Source organism: Dermochelys coriacea, chromosome 6 (assembly GCF_009764565.3).
Source record: "Dermochelys coriacea isolate rDerCor1 chromosome 6, rDerCor1.pri.v4, whole genome shotgun sequence".
NCBI classification, from domain to species: Eukaryota; Metazoa; Chordata; order Testudines; family Dermochelyidae; genus Dermochelys; species Dermochelys coriacea.
This window is the reverse complement of record NC_050073.1, coordinates 4,815,570-4,833,595: the sequence shown is the minus strand read 5'-3', so window position 1 is coordinate 4,833,595 and position 18,026 is coordinate 4,815,570. Positions and strand designations below refer to the sequence as shown.

The window sequence follows — 18,026 nt, the reverse complement described above, 5'->3', positions numbered from 1 at the left end:
CTATTTGATACAAGAGGAGGTGACCTGGACTGTGGGTCCCACCAGAGGGGAAGGTCCCTGGCCTATCCCCCAACCCACTAGGTGGGTGAGCAGAGACTGCTGGGATTGTTCTCCTCCCTTTCCCCATGCTGGCCAGTGATGAGATTAGCTGAGTGAACGGCAGGTTTGAGCCACTAACAAAAGTGGCCAAACTGAGGGCTGCCGTGAATCTCTGAGGCAATCAAATCTGCCAATAAGTGCAGGACCCACCAAGGCAGAGGAGGAACTTTATCACAATATATACATATAAGCTCTTTGGGACAGGGACAGTCTCTTCAATATGTACAATGCCTAGCACATTGGGATCCCACACTTGATTGGTCCCTCTGGGTATAACCAGGCTGGAAACATTAAAATAACAAAAATGTCCATGTTTTGATTTATAAAATGTTTTTGCAGCCTTTCTTTGAGAAGCTCTAACACCTCTCTCATTTGTAGCAGGGTTCTGAAATTCAGCAGAGGGAAAGCCCTTGGGCTGGAGAAGTGTCTTTTCTTTGTCCTGGAGGGCCTGCTCCAGTTTGGCTGAGATATCAGTTGTTAACAGTCACCAATTCTTTTCTCAAAAAGAAAAGGAGTACTTGTGGCACCTTAGAGACTAACAAATTTATTAGAGCATAAGCTTTCGTGAGCTACAGCTCACTTCTGCCACAAGTACTCCTTTTCTTTTTGCGACTACAGACTAACACGGCTGCTACTCTGAAACCAATTCTTTTCTCTCGCTTGGGTTCCTCCAGAAAGTGGTGAGAGGCTGCTGGAATAACACCCGAACTCAACTATTGTAGAGCCAGCCTGTCCTGCAGCAGCACACGCTACTGGAAATAAAGAAAAAGAGGACTTGTGGTACCTTAGAGACTCACAAATTTATTTGCGCATAAGCTTTCGTGAGCTACAGCTCACTTCATCGGATGCATCGTATCCTGTAGCTCACGAAAGCTTATGCTCTAATAAATGTGTTAGTCTCTAAGGTGCCACAAGTACTCCTTTTCTTTTTGCGAATAGAGACTAACACGGCTGCTACTCTGACACCTCTCGAACAAAGGTAACCGCTCCCCGCCCCTTCATGAATATTCAAGAGGGGGGGGCTGAAATCTCCAGCCCACCCCGCAGCGTTGCAAAGGGAGACTCCATTTCCCAGAGACCTTTGCCGAGCGGGCCGCACGAAAAGCAGCCCAAGACCCCACCCCCATCCTGGTCCTGTGCTAAAGTAGTTCCCGCCCCAGCCCTGGTGCTGCCCAGAGCGGCAGGTGCGGAGCGGGGTCCCTGCCCCGGGGGTCCCAGGCGCCGGTGGGGCTCCCGCGGGGCGTGGCGGCTCCTGGAGGAAGGGCAGAGGCGGCTCTACGGGGACGTCCCGCAGGAGAACAACCAGGCTCCGATCTCGCCGGGTGAGGCGCTGCCCCGCGGGGATCGACGGGCTTTGATGGCCCCGGGGCTCGGGGCTCTTCCCCGCTTAGATTTCTGGGGGATCAGCCCTGCTGCCCCCAGGCCCAGCAGCCCTGGGACCGTCACCCCACAGTGCGGAGCCCGGGTGCCCCCAGCAGAGAGCGGGGCCGGGCTAAAGCCAGGGCGCGTTCTCCGTACCGAGACCTCGGGGGAAATTTCACCGAGCCCCGTCTCACCTGTTTCCTTCCCCAGAGCAGGAGTCCCCGTCCCGGCCGGGATCCCCCGCATGGAGCCAGGGGAAGAGCCGCGGGTCCCGGATCTCCAGGGCTCCCAGGAACGGGAGACCCCCAGAGGCGCCCCCACAGGTGAGGGATGAGCCACACCGGCTCGGAGACTCTCCCAGAGTGAAGGGAAAAGCTGGGATCCCAGCAAAGCCGCCGGGAGCCCCCCAGTTCTGTCTCTTCTCAGTACGTCCCCAGCAGGTCCCAGTCCTCCCGGATCCCACCCCGGCAGGAGCTCTCCCCTCCCCTAGCCTTTCTCGGAGGGCTCAGCTGGGATGTTGGGGCAGCCCTGGCCCCTCCTCTCCCCTCAGGGAAGGATTTGGGGGATTCGCTTGCTGCCCATCAGGTTTTTTGCTCAGCGACAAACCCCTTTGCTGCCCCTCCTTCACCCCAGCACAGGGAACGAGCCCTGGCTGGATTCTCTCTCTTTCTCTCCCAGCAGGTGCCGGGATGGCGAGTGGGAACTTTGAGGAGATCCCTCAGCGGGAAGGGACTGTGGGAGCAGAGCTGCCCAGGACGTCCCAGAGCCCCAAGCAGGAAGATACTGATGAGGCTCTCCATTGCCATTCTGCCCCCCCAGCAGGGAAACTGAGTCAATCCAGAGCTGGTGTCGAAGCTGAATATGACATGATGTCTCGGAGAACCCAGGCCAGAGAGAGAGCGAATACGTGCCCCGAGTGCGGGAAAAGCTTCCCTTGGAGCTCCCGGCTTCTCCGACACCAGAGATCCCACACTGGGGAGCGCCCCTACCAGTGCCCTGACTGTGGGAAGGGCTTCGTCGAGAGCTCAGCCCTGATCCAGCACCAGCGTACCCACACCGGGGAGCGCCCTTACAGCTGCGGTGTGTGCGGGAAGAGTTTTGGCCTGAGCTCCCACCTGATCCGCCACCAGCACACCCACACGGGGGAGCGCCCCTACCAATGCCCCGACTGTGGGAAGGGCTTCCTGCGGCGCTCCCAGCTCACCCTGCACTGCCGGACCCACACAGGAGAGAGACCCTATAAATGCCCTGACTGCGGGAAGGGCTTCAGCGAGAACCGCAACCTGCACCGGCACCAGCGCAGCCACACGGGGGAGCGGCCCTACAAGTGCTCTGACTGCGGGAAGGGCTTTGCTCAGAGCTGCCACCTCCTGCAGCACCAGCGCACCCACACAGGTGAGCGGCCCTACAGGTGCTCCTGCGGGAGGGGTTTTGTCCGGAGCTCCCAGCTGATCCGGCACCGGACGGTTCATACAGGGGAGAAACCATACAAATGTCCCATCTGCGGGAAATGCTTCACTCAAGGATCCACCCTGGCCAGCCACCTGCGGATCCACACCGGGGAGAGACCCTTCAAATGCCCCCAGTGCGGGAAGAGCTTTGTTCGGAGCTCACACCTTCTTACGCACCGGAGAACCCATACAGCATAGAATGCCATGCATGCCTCCCTATACATGTCCCAGCCCTGGGGTGTGTATTAGCCAAGGTTCATCCCTTATAACGCCCCATAAAACCCACACATGTGTCTCCCTTCATACATGCTCTCTCCTGTGCAGGGGTACAGCTAAGGCGAGTTAAACATTTTTAGGGATCTCATTTATTTCAAACAACTGCTTGGATTCAATCCCTTGATTTCCAGCCAAACTGCTAGTGCCTTTTTGATCCATGGGGGAGGAGGTTTTCAGAGATAACTACGGGGTTCAGATGCCCTCTTTATTAATTTTAATGGCGATCCACCCATTCTCTTAGGCATAAAAGGTGGCAATAAGGCATACATTTTTAACAGAGTAATTAACCAGTGGAACAATTTACCATGGGTCATGGTGGATTCTCCATCCCTGGCAATTTTTAAATCAGGAGTGGAGGCTTTCCTACAACCTCTGCTCTAGGAATTATTTGGAGAGAGTTCTCTTGCCTGTGCTATACAGGAGGTCAGACTAGATCAGTGGCTTTCAAGCTGTTTGTTGTGACCCAGTACTGGGTCGCGAAATGTCAGACATTGGATCATGACGGCTCTAATCAGCACCGCTGACCGTGCCGTTAAAAGTCCTGTCGGCGGTGCTGCCCAGCTAAGGCAGGCTAGACCCTATCTGTTCCGACACCGCGCTGTGCCCTGGAAATGGCCAGCAGCGGGTCCAGCTCCTGGGTGGGGGGGGCCACGGGGCTCAGTGCACTGCCCCTGCCCTGAACACCAGCTCCGCACTCCCATTGGCCAGTTCCCAGCCAATGGGAGCGGGGGGGGAGGCGGTGCCTGCAGGTGAGAGCTGCGCAGAGCCTCTTGCACGCCTCCACCTAGGAGCCAGATCTGCTGCTGGCTACTTCCAGGGCGCAGCCTGGTGCCAGGACAGGCAGGAAGCCTGCCTTAGCACTCCCGCTGCACTGCTAACCAGGAGCTGCCCAAGGTAAGCCCGTGCCCCAATCCCCTGACCTAGCCTGAGCCCCCCCCAAACCTGGAGCTTCCTCCTGCACCCCAAACCCTTCATCCCTGGCACCACCCCAAAGCCTGCATCCCAACCCCCTGCTCCAGCCCAGAGCCCCCTACTACACCCTGAGCCCCTCCAACACCCCAAACCCCTCATCCCCAGCTCTGTTGGGTCACGGGCATCAACAATTTTTTTCAACTGGGTGGCCAGAAAAAAAGTTTGAAAACGACTGGACTAGATGATCACAATGGTCCCTTCTGACCTTGGAATCTGTGAATCTAGGCACCTTTCGCTGTCTGATCCCCACACATTGTAATGTAGATCGTGTCTCCAAAGCCTGAGGCTCCAGGAAGAATTTCAACTATGTATCTGTTGAAGAGACTGTAAACTCTTTGAGGTAGAGACTTCCTCCACGGTCAGTACTCCTGGACCAACAAAGGACACTGATCACAACCTCTGTGTTCTGCTGGACTGAATGTAATAAAGACAACCTTCACAGGTGACAGTTTGGAAGTCAGTGTTGTCGTTATGGAGATATTGAAAGGAAGGGTTGTGTGGGGGAGGAGTGTGGTTATTTGGGAGGCCTTAGAGGTTTGGATAATGAATTGGGGCTGGGTTTAGTTCCATTCTCAGGGCCCTGGTTTCTGGAGTTGCATGTTTTTATCAGAATCCCCGTTTTCATTAAAAACAAAAGTCTCTAACCCTCAAGGTTGCAAAGAAAAGTTTCAAAATGTCTCTTGGCTGTGACCTGAACTCATCACTCTGAGAGGTGGGAACTTTCCCGAATGGAACCAATGCTGCCTGAGTCTGTAGAGAGCCTGAGCCAATCGCTGAGAGAGGTGTGAACTGCCCTGATTGTAATCAATGCAGCAATACTGCCTGAGCCGAATACTCTCTGAAGGGGGGGGGAAGTGCCCTATGCATCTTAGCTCTGAAACCTGTTACTCTGGTAACAGGACAGGACACAAAGGTAGAGAGGAAAGCCCCAGACACAGATTTTGCTGCTGGGTTGGATTGGAGCTGAGTTCCCAGCCAGCCTGTGATGGGGTATACAGACCCCATACTGGGCAACAAGGGGTTAAGGGATTATTTTGGGCTCAGCCAGCTGCGCGCTGACACATCTGCAGCAAATGCTCCATCAGCTGGAGGAATTAAAAGACAGGGAATTCGCTCATTTGGATTGCAGAGCTAGAGCTGAGAAGAGTGCAGTAGGAAGCCTGAAGGCTCTGATAGCTGCCCAGAAAGGAGGACCCACCCAAAGAGGGATATCCTTTGGACATAGGTAACCCCCTCTTATTTATTGTGGTTTGGCTTTCCCCACCGGGGAAAGCCTTGAACTAAGCTGACCTAGGGGGATGCGGGGAGGAAGAGGCCCAGGGAGGACAGCTTTGGTTGCCAGACTACTGGTAGCCCAAAGGGCCCTGGGTCAGAGCCTGGTAGAGTGGGAGGACCTGGGCTCCCCTTCCCTCAACCCCCTTGGCAGTCAGGCATTGTGTCTCTTACCACTAGGCCATGCTCCCCAACCAGACCCTGAGTGAGGACCATTACACAGCCCCACGGAAGGCAGGGAACAGCGGTGTGGGGAGACCATGAAAGGGAGGGGGCCATATCAGAGGGAGGGGAATGGGAAGTGTGCCCCCAGTGGGGTGTACCTACGGCCATGGATTGCTTTAATTCAGCCCAGGGAAGGATGCAGAGAAGAAGAACCATGGAATGACCCAAGGAATTACCATGGTCGGAGCCACCCTCTTCCAGGCTAGAGTGGGGTGGATCACAACTCCCCTGGATGAATATGAATAGAGTGGGCGAGGCAGAAGGATCAGTAAAGAGAGAGAGCCAACCCTGCCCATGCTGCCTTGCAAAGGCAGACTCCATTTCCCAGAGGCCTTTGCAAAGGGGGCGTTCACAAAAAACAGGACAGGACCCCAGCCATCTATTCCCACTCTTCTTAGTTCCGGCTGGGGACTGGGACAATGTTGCAGGGTCCCTGGGGGTTCCAGGTGCTGTGGGGAGGGATTGGCCATGTGTTTCTCCCTGGAGGAGTGGGGGCTCCTGGGGGAAGGGCAGAGGCAGCTCTACAGGGACGTCTTGCAGGAGAATTATCAGACTCTGATCTCGCTGGGTGAAGCACCGCTGCCCCTTGGAGATCAGGAGCTGGTGGGGGTCTGACATACTCATAGCTGACTGCCAGCTCCCCTACTCTAACCCACTGGACCGCACTCCCCTCCCAGAGCTGGGCTAGAACCCAAGAGCCTGAGCTCCCAGCCCTTCTTCCACGTGTGTGCATGATGAGAAGTAAGCTTAAGGATCAATTTACTATTCATGCACAAATACATCATCACGGCAACAAAGATCACATCCCTATGACTTGTTACTAGATGTACTACCATAGCGCCTGGAGGGTTGTTGTCCCACGCACGACTGAGATTGTGCAGGTGCACAGGGCAATGGAGGTGGACTTGGGACTCCAGGGTCCTGAATTGTATTCCTGGCTCTGCCACTGACCTACTGTGTGACCTTGCCCAAGTCAGTTTCCCCTCCCTGTATTTAGATCATAAGCTCATCCTGTTAGGGATGGTCTCACTGTTTCTGCACAATGCTTAGCACATGGGTTTGGAGCCTTTTGGTGCAACACAAGACAATTTTGCAGCTCTTCTCGTTGCCTGGGCTGGCCTGTCCTTTCCTTGGAATCCACTGGCAATGGAGTTTCACTCCTGGAAACTATTTACTTTTAAAAATGTTATTTGGCTTGCTCTTAGCACTTCATCATTTACCTGCATTAACACTGTGCAGCTGGATTGTGCTATGTGATTGATATTTTAATAGCAATAATCATTCAAAATATTAATAATTGTTAATCATTTCAGCAATTACACTTCTGTGTTTCGAGTATAGCACTTCCTGTTTCTCCTGCAACATTAGATTTTAATTCTAAATTGGGGAGCTGGGGGGATTTGATTTTTTTTTTTTTTTTTTTTTTTTTTTTTAATACCCAAGCTTATTCTTTGGGATCATGTAACTTTTTTAAGCTGACTGATTTCCTGGTTTCATGTCAAAACTACTTTGGTTTCCTTTGATCCTCCTACAGGGATTGCCCATTGCCACTGTTGTTTTGCCTCTGTAACCAGCACTGTCCTCTCTTTCGCCTCACTTGTGTGTCAAACTTCAATCCCAAATACTCATCACAGGCCAGATTTTTAAGGGTTGAAAATAACTAGATGCTTTTGAAAATTCCGCAAGTCCCCTAAATACCTTTACAAATCTGGCTCTTAAGGCACTATATTATCTTGTATGAAATCCTTTTCAGAAGCAAATTTCTACGATAATTTTTACTGAATATAGGTATACAACCCTGAGATAGATTGACAACCACAAGCATTCAAAAATCATGAGTTTTACACCTGAAAATTATGACATTTAAATAAATACATACATTTGGGGGTCTTTTATTTTGTCTCTTTGTGAGCTTTTAGAGTGCGCTAGCTTCATACTTTTTCTGTTTCCTCTCCCAAAGACTGCATCTACCTAAAACGGTTGTACATGCCTTTAACATTCAATACTGTTTTGGACCTCCAGTAACATGTGAGTCTCCCCTCCTGTCATAATTGAAAACTTATTAAAGATCCTTATTTCTGTAAGTAATCCCCCATCCTGCAAACACTGAAGTGCAGACTTCCTTCTTTCTATTACTTTCTTTGTTGCATTGTAAATATGTCAATTTGTAAATATTGATTTTTTTAATTGAATTGTATATGCTTCTAATTGCATATTTTAAAATGTAAACCCCTTGTTTCATGTTCTCTGTGTGTGTATATAAATCTCCCCACCGTATTTTCCACTGAATGCATCCGATGAAGTGAGCTGTAGCTCACGAAAGCTTATGCTCAAATAAATGTGTTAGCCTCTAAGGTGCCACAAGTCCTCCTTTTCTTTTTATTTTAATTGCATAGCCTTTAAGATGTATGCTGCATATTTTGTGGTGATGCATTCCAGTGACGTTCTTCATTCTGACAAATTTACTGTTCTGTGCTGCCAAAATCCCGGATTTTTTTAAAGTGAATTAGCCTGATACTCCTTTGCATTGATTGGGCCGGGGCACAGTGCTGACCTCACCTGGTTTGCCATTTGGTAAAACTAAACGGCCTTGTCACCATTGTGTCTTCACAGGGAGATAGCTAATGTGTGTTGGCTATATCGCACCCCAAAAACGCATCTTTTCTTAGCACAGAGGACACAGACTATGCTAATGCCTAAGATGTTAAATGAATCATTATTTTTCATAGCTTGACCGCTCTGGTGCTGATTGCGTGGCTAACCCTGCTCCTTTGCCGTCAGCGGTATTTGCGTCTGAATGTTTGCAGCCCCCTATTTGTGTGGGTGTCATGGAAAACCAATGAGAACATATTTTTAAACTGAGGAAATAACAGAGGTTTGTCTCCCCTCAATTTCCCTTATTCCTTTCCCTTATTAAGATAGTACCGTGTGACATTAAAGGTGTGAAACCAATGCACATAAAGTGCCTTAAACCCCTGTGTAGACACTCTAGTTCAGAAGTGAAGTGACCTTAGTTTTGACAACAGCTTTCAGGGCCATCATAGCACTACTAATCATACTTAGCCCTTTCTTGAGTGTAGGGGTTACAGTGGATGAGAAGCTGGAATGAGTCAACAGTGTGCCCTTGTTGCCAAGAAGGCTAACAGCATTTTGGGATTTATAAGTAGGGGCATTGCCAGCAGATCGAGGGACGTGATCATTCCCCTCTATTTGACGTTGGTGAGGCCTCAGCTGGAGAACTGTCCAGTTTTGGGCCCCACACTACAAGAAGGATGTGGAAAAATTGGAAAGAGTCCAGCGGAGGGCAACAAAAATGATTAGGGGACTGGAACACGACTTATGAGGAGAGGCTGAGAGAACTGGGATTGTTCAGTCTGCAGAAGAGAAGAGTGAGGGGGGATTTGATAGCTGCTTTCAACTACCTGAAAGGGGGTTCCAAAGAGGGTGGATCTAGACTGTTCTCAGTGGTAGCAGATGACAGAACAAGGAGCAATGGTCTCAAGTTGCAGTGGGGGAGGTTTAGGTTGGATATTAGGGAAAACTTTTTCATTAAGAGGGTGGTGAAACACTGGAGTGCGTTATCTAGGGAGGGGGTGGAATCTCCTTCCTTAGAAGTTTTTAAGGTCAGGCTTGACAAAGCCTTGGGTGGGATGATTGGGTGGCGATTGGCCCTGCTTTGAGCAGGTGCTTGGACTCCTGAGGTCCCTTCCTACACTGATATTCTATGTCTCTGGAGCCGCAGGTTGGCCACCCTGGTCTAGGAGCTTGTGTTTAAAAGAAAAGGAGTACTTGTGGCACCTTAGAGACTAACAAATTTATTAGAGCATAAGCTTTCGTGAGCTACAGCTCACTTCATCGGAGCTGTAGCTCACGAAAGCTTATGCTCCAATAAATTTTAGTCTCTAAGGTGCCACAAGTACTCCTTTTCTTTTTGCGAATACAGACTAACACGGCTGCTACTCTGAAACCTGTGTTTAAAAGGTATTCATAAGTATTGCATGTATTGTTCCCTATGCGTTAGGCTAGTTGCAGTGTTCTGTGTACATTAATGTTTGTTTACTATAGAAACTTTCCAATTTCCAAAGGGAAGAAACAAATACAGAAATATCGCAGCCCCTTCCACTATTCACTGTGGGGTTTTAGAGGCACTAGCCCGGCCCTGGAGCGCTGTAGAAGGCTTTTGCAAATTAGACAAATACGGAGGGATACCTCAGTGGTTTGAGCATTGGCCTGCGAAACCCAGGGTTGTGAGTTCAATCCTTGAGGGGGCCATTTAGGGATCGGGGCAAAAATTGGGGATTGTGCCTGCTTTGAGCAGGGGGTTGGACTAGATGACCTCCTGAGGTCCCTTCCAACCCTGATACTCTATGATCTAACCTTTCTTTAGGGGTTTCAGAGTAGCAGCTGTGTTAGTCTGTATCCGCAAAAAGAAAAGGAGGACTTGTGGCACCTTAGAGACTACTGCTTTTCTTTATGGGTGTCCACATTTAAAACGGAGATTTCCTAGGGGTAGGGCAGCACCTCTAACCATCACAAAGGGCTCCCAGGAGATTGGGGGGGGGGGTAGCAAAATTGTGCCTAGTCTACCCCGCCCTGACCCCCCCCCTTGCTACCCCTGGACCAGATGATGGGGAGAGGTGGAGGCAGCAAACTGCACCAGGGTAGCACAAAAAAACCCCGCAGGTGACGGCAGCGGTTTGTAACATTGCACCCTGCGCGGGGAGCACCGGGGATCCCCAAGTTATTTGCAGCGGGGGGGGGGGCCTCAACCCCGCCTGACCCAGCGGGGAAGGCGACCAGGCCGGGGGGGGGCAGCGTGCTGGCAAGGGAAGGGTTAAGCCGAGGGATTGCCCCGCCCCAGAGCACATGGGGCCGGGCTGTGATAGCGCCGGGACCTTCCTGCCCCAGCCCGGCCCGCCTGGGCGCAGGGCCCGTCCCCGGCTGCAGCTGCGGCCGGGCGGGGCGCGGGGCCCGGGGGCGGCGCGGCGCAGCGCAGCGCAGCGAGAGACACTCGCCGCAGGCGAGGCAGGAAATCGCTGCCCGGAGGAAGCGGCCGCAGGGCCGGGGGGGGGCGGGATCGGGGCCGAACTGGGACCGGAGAGACACCCCCCCCAGCCAGCTCCGGGGGGTCTGTGCAGCTGAGCCCGGCAGGGTCCCCCACCCAGCCCGCCGGGGCTTCGGGGCAGCCCCGGCCCCTGCTCTCCTCCGCGGGACAGGGGTTCGCTGCTGCCCCTCGGGGTCTCCCCCTCTTTGCCGGGCGCAGGGAAGGGGCCCGGCTGGATTCCGGCAGCCGCCAGGACGCAGGAGGGGAGCCCCCAGGGGCGGGGGGGGGGACACGCCCGGGGAGCCCCCATGGGCGACACTCTGACCATCTGCCCCGACTGCGGGAAGAGCTTCCGCCAGTACTCGTACCTGGTCACCCACCGGCGCGTCCACACCGGGGAGCGGCCCTACAGCTGCGCCCAGTGCGGCCGGGGCTTCTCCCAGCACTCCAGCCTCATCCGGCACCGGCGCACCCACACGGGCGAGAGACCCTACCGGTGCCCCGACTGCGGCAAGGCCTTCGCCCTCAGCGCCTCCCTCCTGACCCACCAGCGCACCCACACCGGGGAGCGCCCCTACAGCTGCGCCCAGTGCGGAAGGGGGTTCAGCCAGCGCTCGGCTCTGGTCACCCACCAGCGCACCCACACCGGGGAGAGACCCTACAAGTGCCCTGACTGCGGGAAGAGCTTTGCCATCCGCTCCCACTGCACCGCTCACCAGAGGACCCACGGGGATCCAGGTGGGGAGCCCCCCTACCGGTGCCCCCAGTGTGGGGAGGGCTTCCAGCTCCACACACGGTTCCTGCATCACCGGCGCAGCCACGTGGGCGGCAAACCCCATCGCTGCCCCGACTGTGGGAAAGGATTCTCCCGCAGCTTCCTGCTCAAGACGCACCAGCGGATCCATACCGGAGAGCGGCCCTACCCCTGCCCCGACTGCGGGCGCCGCTTCCGGCAGAGCTCCCACCTCACCCACCACCGGGCCACCCACACTGGAGAGCGGCCCTACCGCTGCAGTCACTGCGGGGACGCCTTCCCCTGCAGCTCGGAGCTCTACCTGCACTACCGCACCCACACCGGGGAGCGGCCCTACCAGTGCCACGACTGTGGGCGCAGCTATACCACCAACGGCAGCCTGCGGCGGCACCGTGCCAGCCACGCCGTGGGCTAGGGCTGCAACCGTCTTGGCCCATGGGCACCCTCCTGGGCAAGGGGCTGCATCTTCCTGCCTCTAGGCATGGCCTTTCTGGCTGTTTGTTGGATGGCTTGTACTGGGGAAGAGAGCTAGGGATGAGTTATAGGGGCTAGCGGTGGATCGTTCCAGGAGAGAGAAGGAACACAGGGAGGGATCGATGGGTCATACAGGTCTAGAGCTGGGTCATACCTGTTAGAATGTGAAAAGCAGCTCCACTCCATCTTCCCCTGGTCCTGATGATGAGGTTTTCAAAATGATCTGAAGTGTGCGTGTATTTTTCCAAGCACCTTGAAATAGAGCGTGAGTGTATAATTCTGTTTTTAGATGCAGATCTGTGTTCTGGGGCTCCATATAACAATCAGCCGACCCACAAATTGTGCTGGCAGGGGGTGCAATGTTGATAGGCACTGGCGGAGGTTATCAGGTGACAATGGCAGACCTCCTTAGTGCCACTTATGGAGTAGAGAGAGCCGCCGAGAAAGGAAGCGATCGCCACGAGACATGGCGGGTCAGAGCTGAGCTGGTTGCAAACACGAGCACTAGGAGATCAGCTTGGGTTGGAGTCAGCAAGTCAAGAGAAGGTGGGAGAATGATCCTGAGAGAGAGCAGAGACAGAGCTTCTTGGTCACAGAGCCCACTGGAGGGGCAAAGGTGGCGATTGTGCTGTGGGGAAACTGCCGGCTGTTTCTTTTCTGCGGTGTATAGGGAAACGGTCCTGTGGGCATTCTTTGTAAATAAACGCCATCACAGCTGGAATAGACCTGCCTTGTCTCAGCGAGGTGTTGTCCACAGAGGAATAGCCTTGCAAGGCCCTGGCTATTGGCTAAGAGCTCAGGCCAGAAGGTTACAGGGTATGTACACGATACCTTGACCCAGAGAAATCCTGAGTCAGTCAGTCCCTTGGGAAGAGAACAGCATGAGCCTGAAGCAGCACAGATCGGCCCCCCTCTGAGCACTGGACCCGAGACGGAGTGGACCAATGTTCTAGGGTGGTCCAGAGAATCTTCTTTCTAGCTGCCTGGCCAGTGGGTCTTGCTCACATGCTCAGGAATGACCGATTAGGGGTCAGGAAGGAATTTTCCCCCCAGGTCAGATTGTCTGGGGCCGTGGGGAGGGGGGTTATCAACTTCCCATGCAGCAAGGGGTGCAGGTTGCCAGCTGTTGAACATCTGGGCATAGAATTATAGAGTTGTAGGGCTGAAAGGGACCTCAAGAGGTCATCAAGACCAGCCCCCTGTGCTGATGCGGGACTTTCAGGGTAGTGAAGTTCTAGAACAGGTTTGCCCCAGGAGGTTGTGGAATCCCTGTCATTGGAGGTTTTCAAGAGTAGGTTACACAGACACCATCCCTGACAGAAAAGGAGTACCCGTGGCACCTTAGAGACTAACAAATTTATTAGAGCATAAGCTTTCGTGAGCTACAGCTCACTTCATCGGATGCATTCTCACGAAAGCTTATGCTCTAATAAATTTGTTAGTCTCTAAGGTGCCACGGGTACTCCTTTTCTTTTTGCGAATACAGACTAACACGGCTGCTACTCTGAAACCTGTCATTATGCATCCCTGACAGGTGTCTGTGTAACCTACTCTTGAAAACCTCCAGTGACAGGGATTCCACAACCTCCTGGGGCAAACCTGTTCTAGAACTTCATTACCCTGAGAGTTAGGAAGTTTTTCTTTATCACTAACCTACATCTCCCTGGCTGCAGATTGAGCCTATTACTTTGTGTCCTACCTTCAGTGGACATGAAAAACAATTGATCACTGTCCTCCTTCCCACAGCCCTTAACATATTTGAAGACTGTTACCAGGTTCCCCCCTCTGTCTTCTTTTCCCAAGAGTAACATGCCTGTTTTTGTTTGTTTTGTTTTTTTTAACTTTTCCTCCTAGGTCAGGTTCTCTAAACGTTTTATCATTTTTGTTCCTCTCCTCTGGACTCTCTCCAGTTTGGCCACATCTTTACTAAAGTGCGGTGCCCAGAGCTGCACACAGTTGAGATCCAGCTGAGATCTCATCAGTGCTGAGTAGAGCAGGACAATGACCTTCCATGCCTTACATACAGCATTCCTGGTAATACACCCCAGAATGATACTAGCCTTTTTTGGAGAGGCATCACATTGTTGACTCATAGTCGATTTCTGACCCACTGTAACCCTCCCATCCTTTTCAGCAGCACTGCCACCTAGCCAGTTGTTCCCCATTTTGTAGTTGTGCTTTTGATTTTTCCCTCCTAAATGAAGAACTTTGCACTTCTCTGTACTGAATTTCATCTTGTTGATTTCTGCCCAATTCTTCAATTTGTCACGGTCATTCTGAATTCTGATCCTGTCCTCCAAAGAGCTTGCAACCCCTCCCAGCTTGGTGTCGTCTGCAAATTTTATAATTGTACTCTCCATTATCCAAGTCATTCATGAAAATCTTGACTAGTACTGGATTTAGGACTGACTCCTACAGGACGGCACTAGATGGCCCCTCCCAGTTTGACAGCAAACCATTGATAACTTCTCTCTGAGTTTGGGCTCACCCAATCAATTCCCTGCCAGTGCTGGGACCCTCAGGCATTGGCGGCTCACTGGTTTCTTGTGTTCTCTGCCCATTGCTCACAACAGGGCTGAAATGCTTTGGTCTAACTAAAGGCTTTTGGCCTGTGATCTAGGGGAAGTCTGATTAAATGAGCTAATGGCCTCAACCATCCATGAAACTTTGCTGTTTGTTGAGGCTGCTTTAGGCCACGCAGGTTGGGGAAGGGCCTGTAACCGAGGGCTCTATTATTTATACCAACATTTTAAAAATGCATCCAGGCCTCTGGGTCCCTGGCAGGTCAATTAAAAATTGCTTCCCAGAAAGCTATTCTTTGCCTTTCAGAAAAAAGAAAAGGAGTACTTGTGGCACCTTAGAGACTAACAAATTTATTAGAGCATAAGCTTTCGTGAGCTAAGTGAGCTGTAGCTCACGAAAGCTTATGCTCTAATAAATTTGTTAGTCTCTAAGGTGCCACAAGTACTCCTTTTCTTTTTGCGAATACAGACTAACACGGCTGCTACTCTGAAACCTGTCATTTGCCTTTCAGAGTTTGCATTTTAGTCAGCTGCAGGCAAGGGTAACGCTGCATTAATTTTCTGGCAGGGGATTTCCCTTGTTTGTTATTGAGGAAGTGCTGGTAGCAGTAAGGGGGTGGGATTAGGAGAATCTTTGTGTGCAAAGGGGCATCGTGGGCACACTTCACCATTCAACTGCTGCCTTCCCCCTCCTCCGTGCTGCCCCATGCCTTGGTAAGATTGGAGGGGAGCTGGTGGGGCTATGTGGGGCACAGCCCAGCTGGGGGCAGGGGAGTGGAGATGCCAAATGCCTTCCCCAGATACACATGTCCTCTGCAGCATCGGAGAGGTGTGAAGTGGCCCATTCATCTAAGAGCAATGAGAACACCCCAGGGAGAAGACTACAGCCTGCAACAATAGCTCAGAGAGGTGTCAGAGTAGCAGCCCTGTTAGTCTGTATTCGCAAAAAGAAAAGGAGGACTTGTGGCACCTTAGAGTCTAACAAATTTATTTGAGCATAAGCTTTCGTGAGCTACAGCTCACTTCATCGGATGCATTCAGTGGAAAATACTGTGGGGAGATTTATATACACACACAGAGAACATGAAACAATGAGTTTTATCATACACACAGTAAGGAGAGTGATCACTTAAGATGAGCTATTACCAGCAGGAAGGGGGGGGAGGAGGAAAACCTTTTGTGGTGATAATCAAGGTGGGCCATTTCCAGCAGTTAACAAGAACATCTGAGGAACAGTGGGGGATGGGGGGGAGGGAGAAATAACATGGGGAAATAGTTTTACTTTGTGTAATGACCCATCCACTTCCAGTCTCTATTCAAGCCTAAATTAATGGTATCCAGTTTGCAAATTAATTCCAATTCAGCAGTCTCTCACTGGAATCTGTTTTTGAAGTTTTTTTGTTGAAGGATAGCCACTCTCAGGTCTGTAATCCTGTGACCGGAGAGATTGAAGTGTTCTCCGACTGGTTTTTGAATGTTATAATTCTTGACATCTGATTTGTGTCCATTTATTCTTTTACATAGAGACTGTCCAGTTTGACCAATGTACATGGCAGAGGGGCATTGCTGGCACATGATGGCAAATATCACATTGGTAGATGCGCAGGTGAACGAGCCTTTGATAGCGTGGCTGATGTGATTAGGCCCTATGATGGTGTCCCCTGAATAGATATGTGGACAGAGTTGGCAACGGGCTTTGTTGCAAGGATAGGTTCCTGGGTTAGTGGTTCTGTTGTGTGCTGTGTGGCTGCTGGTGAGTATTTGCTTCAGGTTGGGGGGCTATCTGTAAGCAAGGACTGGTCTGTCTCCTAAGATCTGTGAGAATGATGGGTCGTCCTTCAGGATAGGTTGTAGATCCTTGATGATGCGTTGGAGAGGTTTTAGTTGGGGGCTGAAGGTGATGGCTAGTGGCGTTCTGTTATTTTCTTTGTTGGGTCTGTCCTGTAGTAGGTGACTTCTGAGTACTCTTCTGGCTCTGTCAATCTGTTTCTTCACTTCAGCAGGTGGGTATTGTAGTTGTAAGAATGCATGATAGAGATCTTGTAGGTGTTTGTCTCTGTCTGAGGGGTTGGAGCAAATGCAGTTATATCGTAGAGCTTGGCTGTAGACAATGGATCGTGTGGTGTGATCTGGATGAAAGCTGGAGGCATGTAGGTAGGAATAGCGGTCAGTAGGTTTCTGGTATAGGGTGGTGTTTATATGACCATAGCTTATTAGCACTGTAGTGTCCAGGAAGTGGATCTCTTGTGTGGACTAGTCCCCACTGTTCTTCAGACGTTCTTGTTAACTGCTGGAAATGGCCCACCTTGATTATCACCAGAAAAGGTTTTCCTCCTGTTGTGAAAGAATTAAGAGAACTCTCATTTCTGTGGCTTTGTAGAAGGCTGCTTTGGCCTGGCCTTGACTCGCCATTTGGTGAGATAAGCAACTGCTATGAAAAAGGCCTGGAGTTAGCAAAATTTTGTGTAAGCATGTTATCGCAAGTGAAGATTAGGTTTAAATGCAATAATAATGGGCTTTTACTCATTGGCTGAAGAACCCTGTGCACGAGGGCAATGGAACCTACTGATTCGTGGAGGGGTTCTGGCACGAGGGCTGCATGCATCACCTACTCATATATATATGATGTGTAGACAATGCATAGGATCCCCCTCTGACTAGCAGGGGGGCACCACGCTTGAGCGTAATAAACAGAAACTTTGCAAAGACTGACCAGTTGTAACTCGTTTATGTGCCTCAGCCTAGACTCGAACTGTGCGTGTGACCTATTGGGTATAATTCGTAACAGTTTTTGTGCGTGACCTATCAGGTGTAATTCACAACACTCCTTCCCCCGCCCCCCTTTCTGCTGGTAATAGCTCATCTTAAGTGATCACTCTCCTTACAGTTTTCAGAGTAGCAGCCGTGTTAGTCTGTATTCGCAAAAAAGAAAAGGAGTACTTGTGGCACCTTAGAGACTAAAAAATTTATTTGAGCATAAGCTTTCGTGAGTTGCAGCTCACTTCATCGGATGCACTCCTTACAGTGTGTATGATAAAACCCATTGTTTCATGTCCTCTGTGTGTGTATATAAATCTCCCCACTGTATTTTCCACTGAATGCATCCAATGAAGTGAGCTGTAGCTCACGAAAGCTTATGCTCAAATAAATGTGTTAGTCTCTAAGGTGCCACAAGTACTCCTTTTCTTTTTGGAGAGGTGTGTACTGCTCCATTCATCCCAGCAGGTGTGCGCATGCGCCCTGAATTGAGCATGCCTGTCCCCAGCGCCCAGCACAGACCCAGTGCTGGAGTCCAGTGCCCATACCCCTCGCGTGTCCAAAAGGAGCCCCAGAGGCCACGCAAAAGGCAGGGTGAGAGTGAACGCCTGCAGCACAGAGTGGCCCGTGCTGAAGATTTTGCCTCCTTGCCCTTGGCTTTTAGGGGCAGCACTTGTTGCCTTAATCCCTCGGGCGAGGAAACAACAGCTCGCAACTGGTGAAGGGACATCAGCAGCAGTCCAAAGGGCCGTCTCCACCAAGGGGCTTTAGCTTCGGCATTGCAAGGCCTAGCTTTTCGGCGCCTGTGATGGGTTCAG

General features: G+C 51.6%; 2 protein-coding genes across 3 annotated transcripts in view; both read left to right on the top strand.

Annotated features, from left to right (window-relative positions):
• The window catches only part of LOC119856526 (zinc finger protein 572-like), a 568,866-nt gene that overhangs the window by 30,903 nt on the left and 519,937 nt on the right, over window positions 1-18,026 (top strand). The gene's annotated exons all lie outside the window — the stretch shown is intronic.
• Window positions 1,430-12,654, top strand: LOC119856571 (zinc finger protein 2 homolog). The gene is made up of 3 exons (XM_043517346.1): window positions 1,430-1,784; window positions 2,140-2,955; window positions 11,005-12,654. Exons 1-3 carry the CDS (start codon window positions 1,457-1,459, stop codon window positions 11,868-11,870), a joined length of 2,010 nt encoding a protein of 669 aa, XP_043373281.1. The 5' UTR covers window positions 1,430-1,456; the 3' UTR covers window positions 11,871-12,654.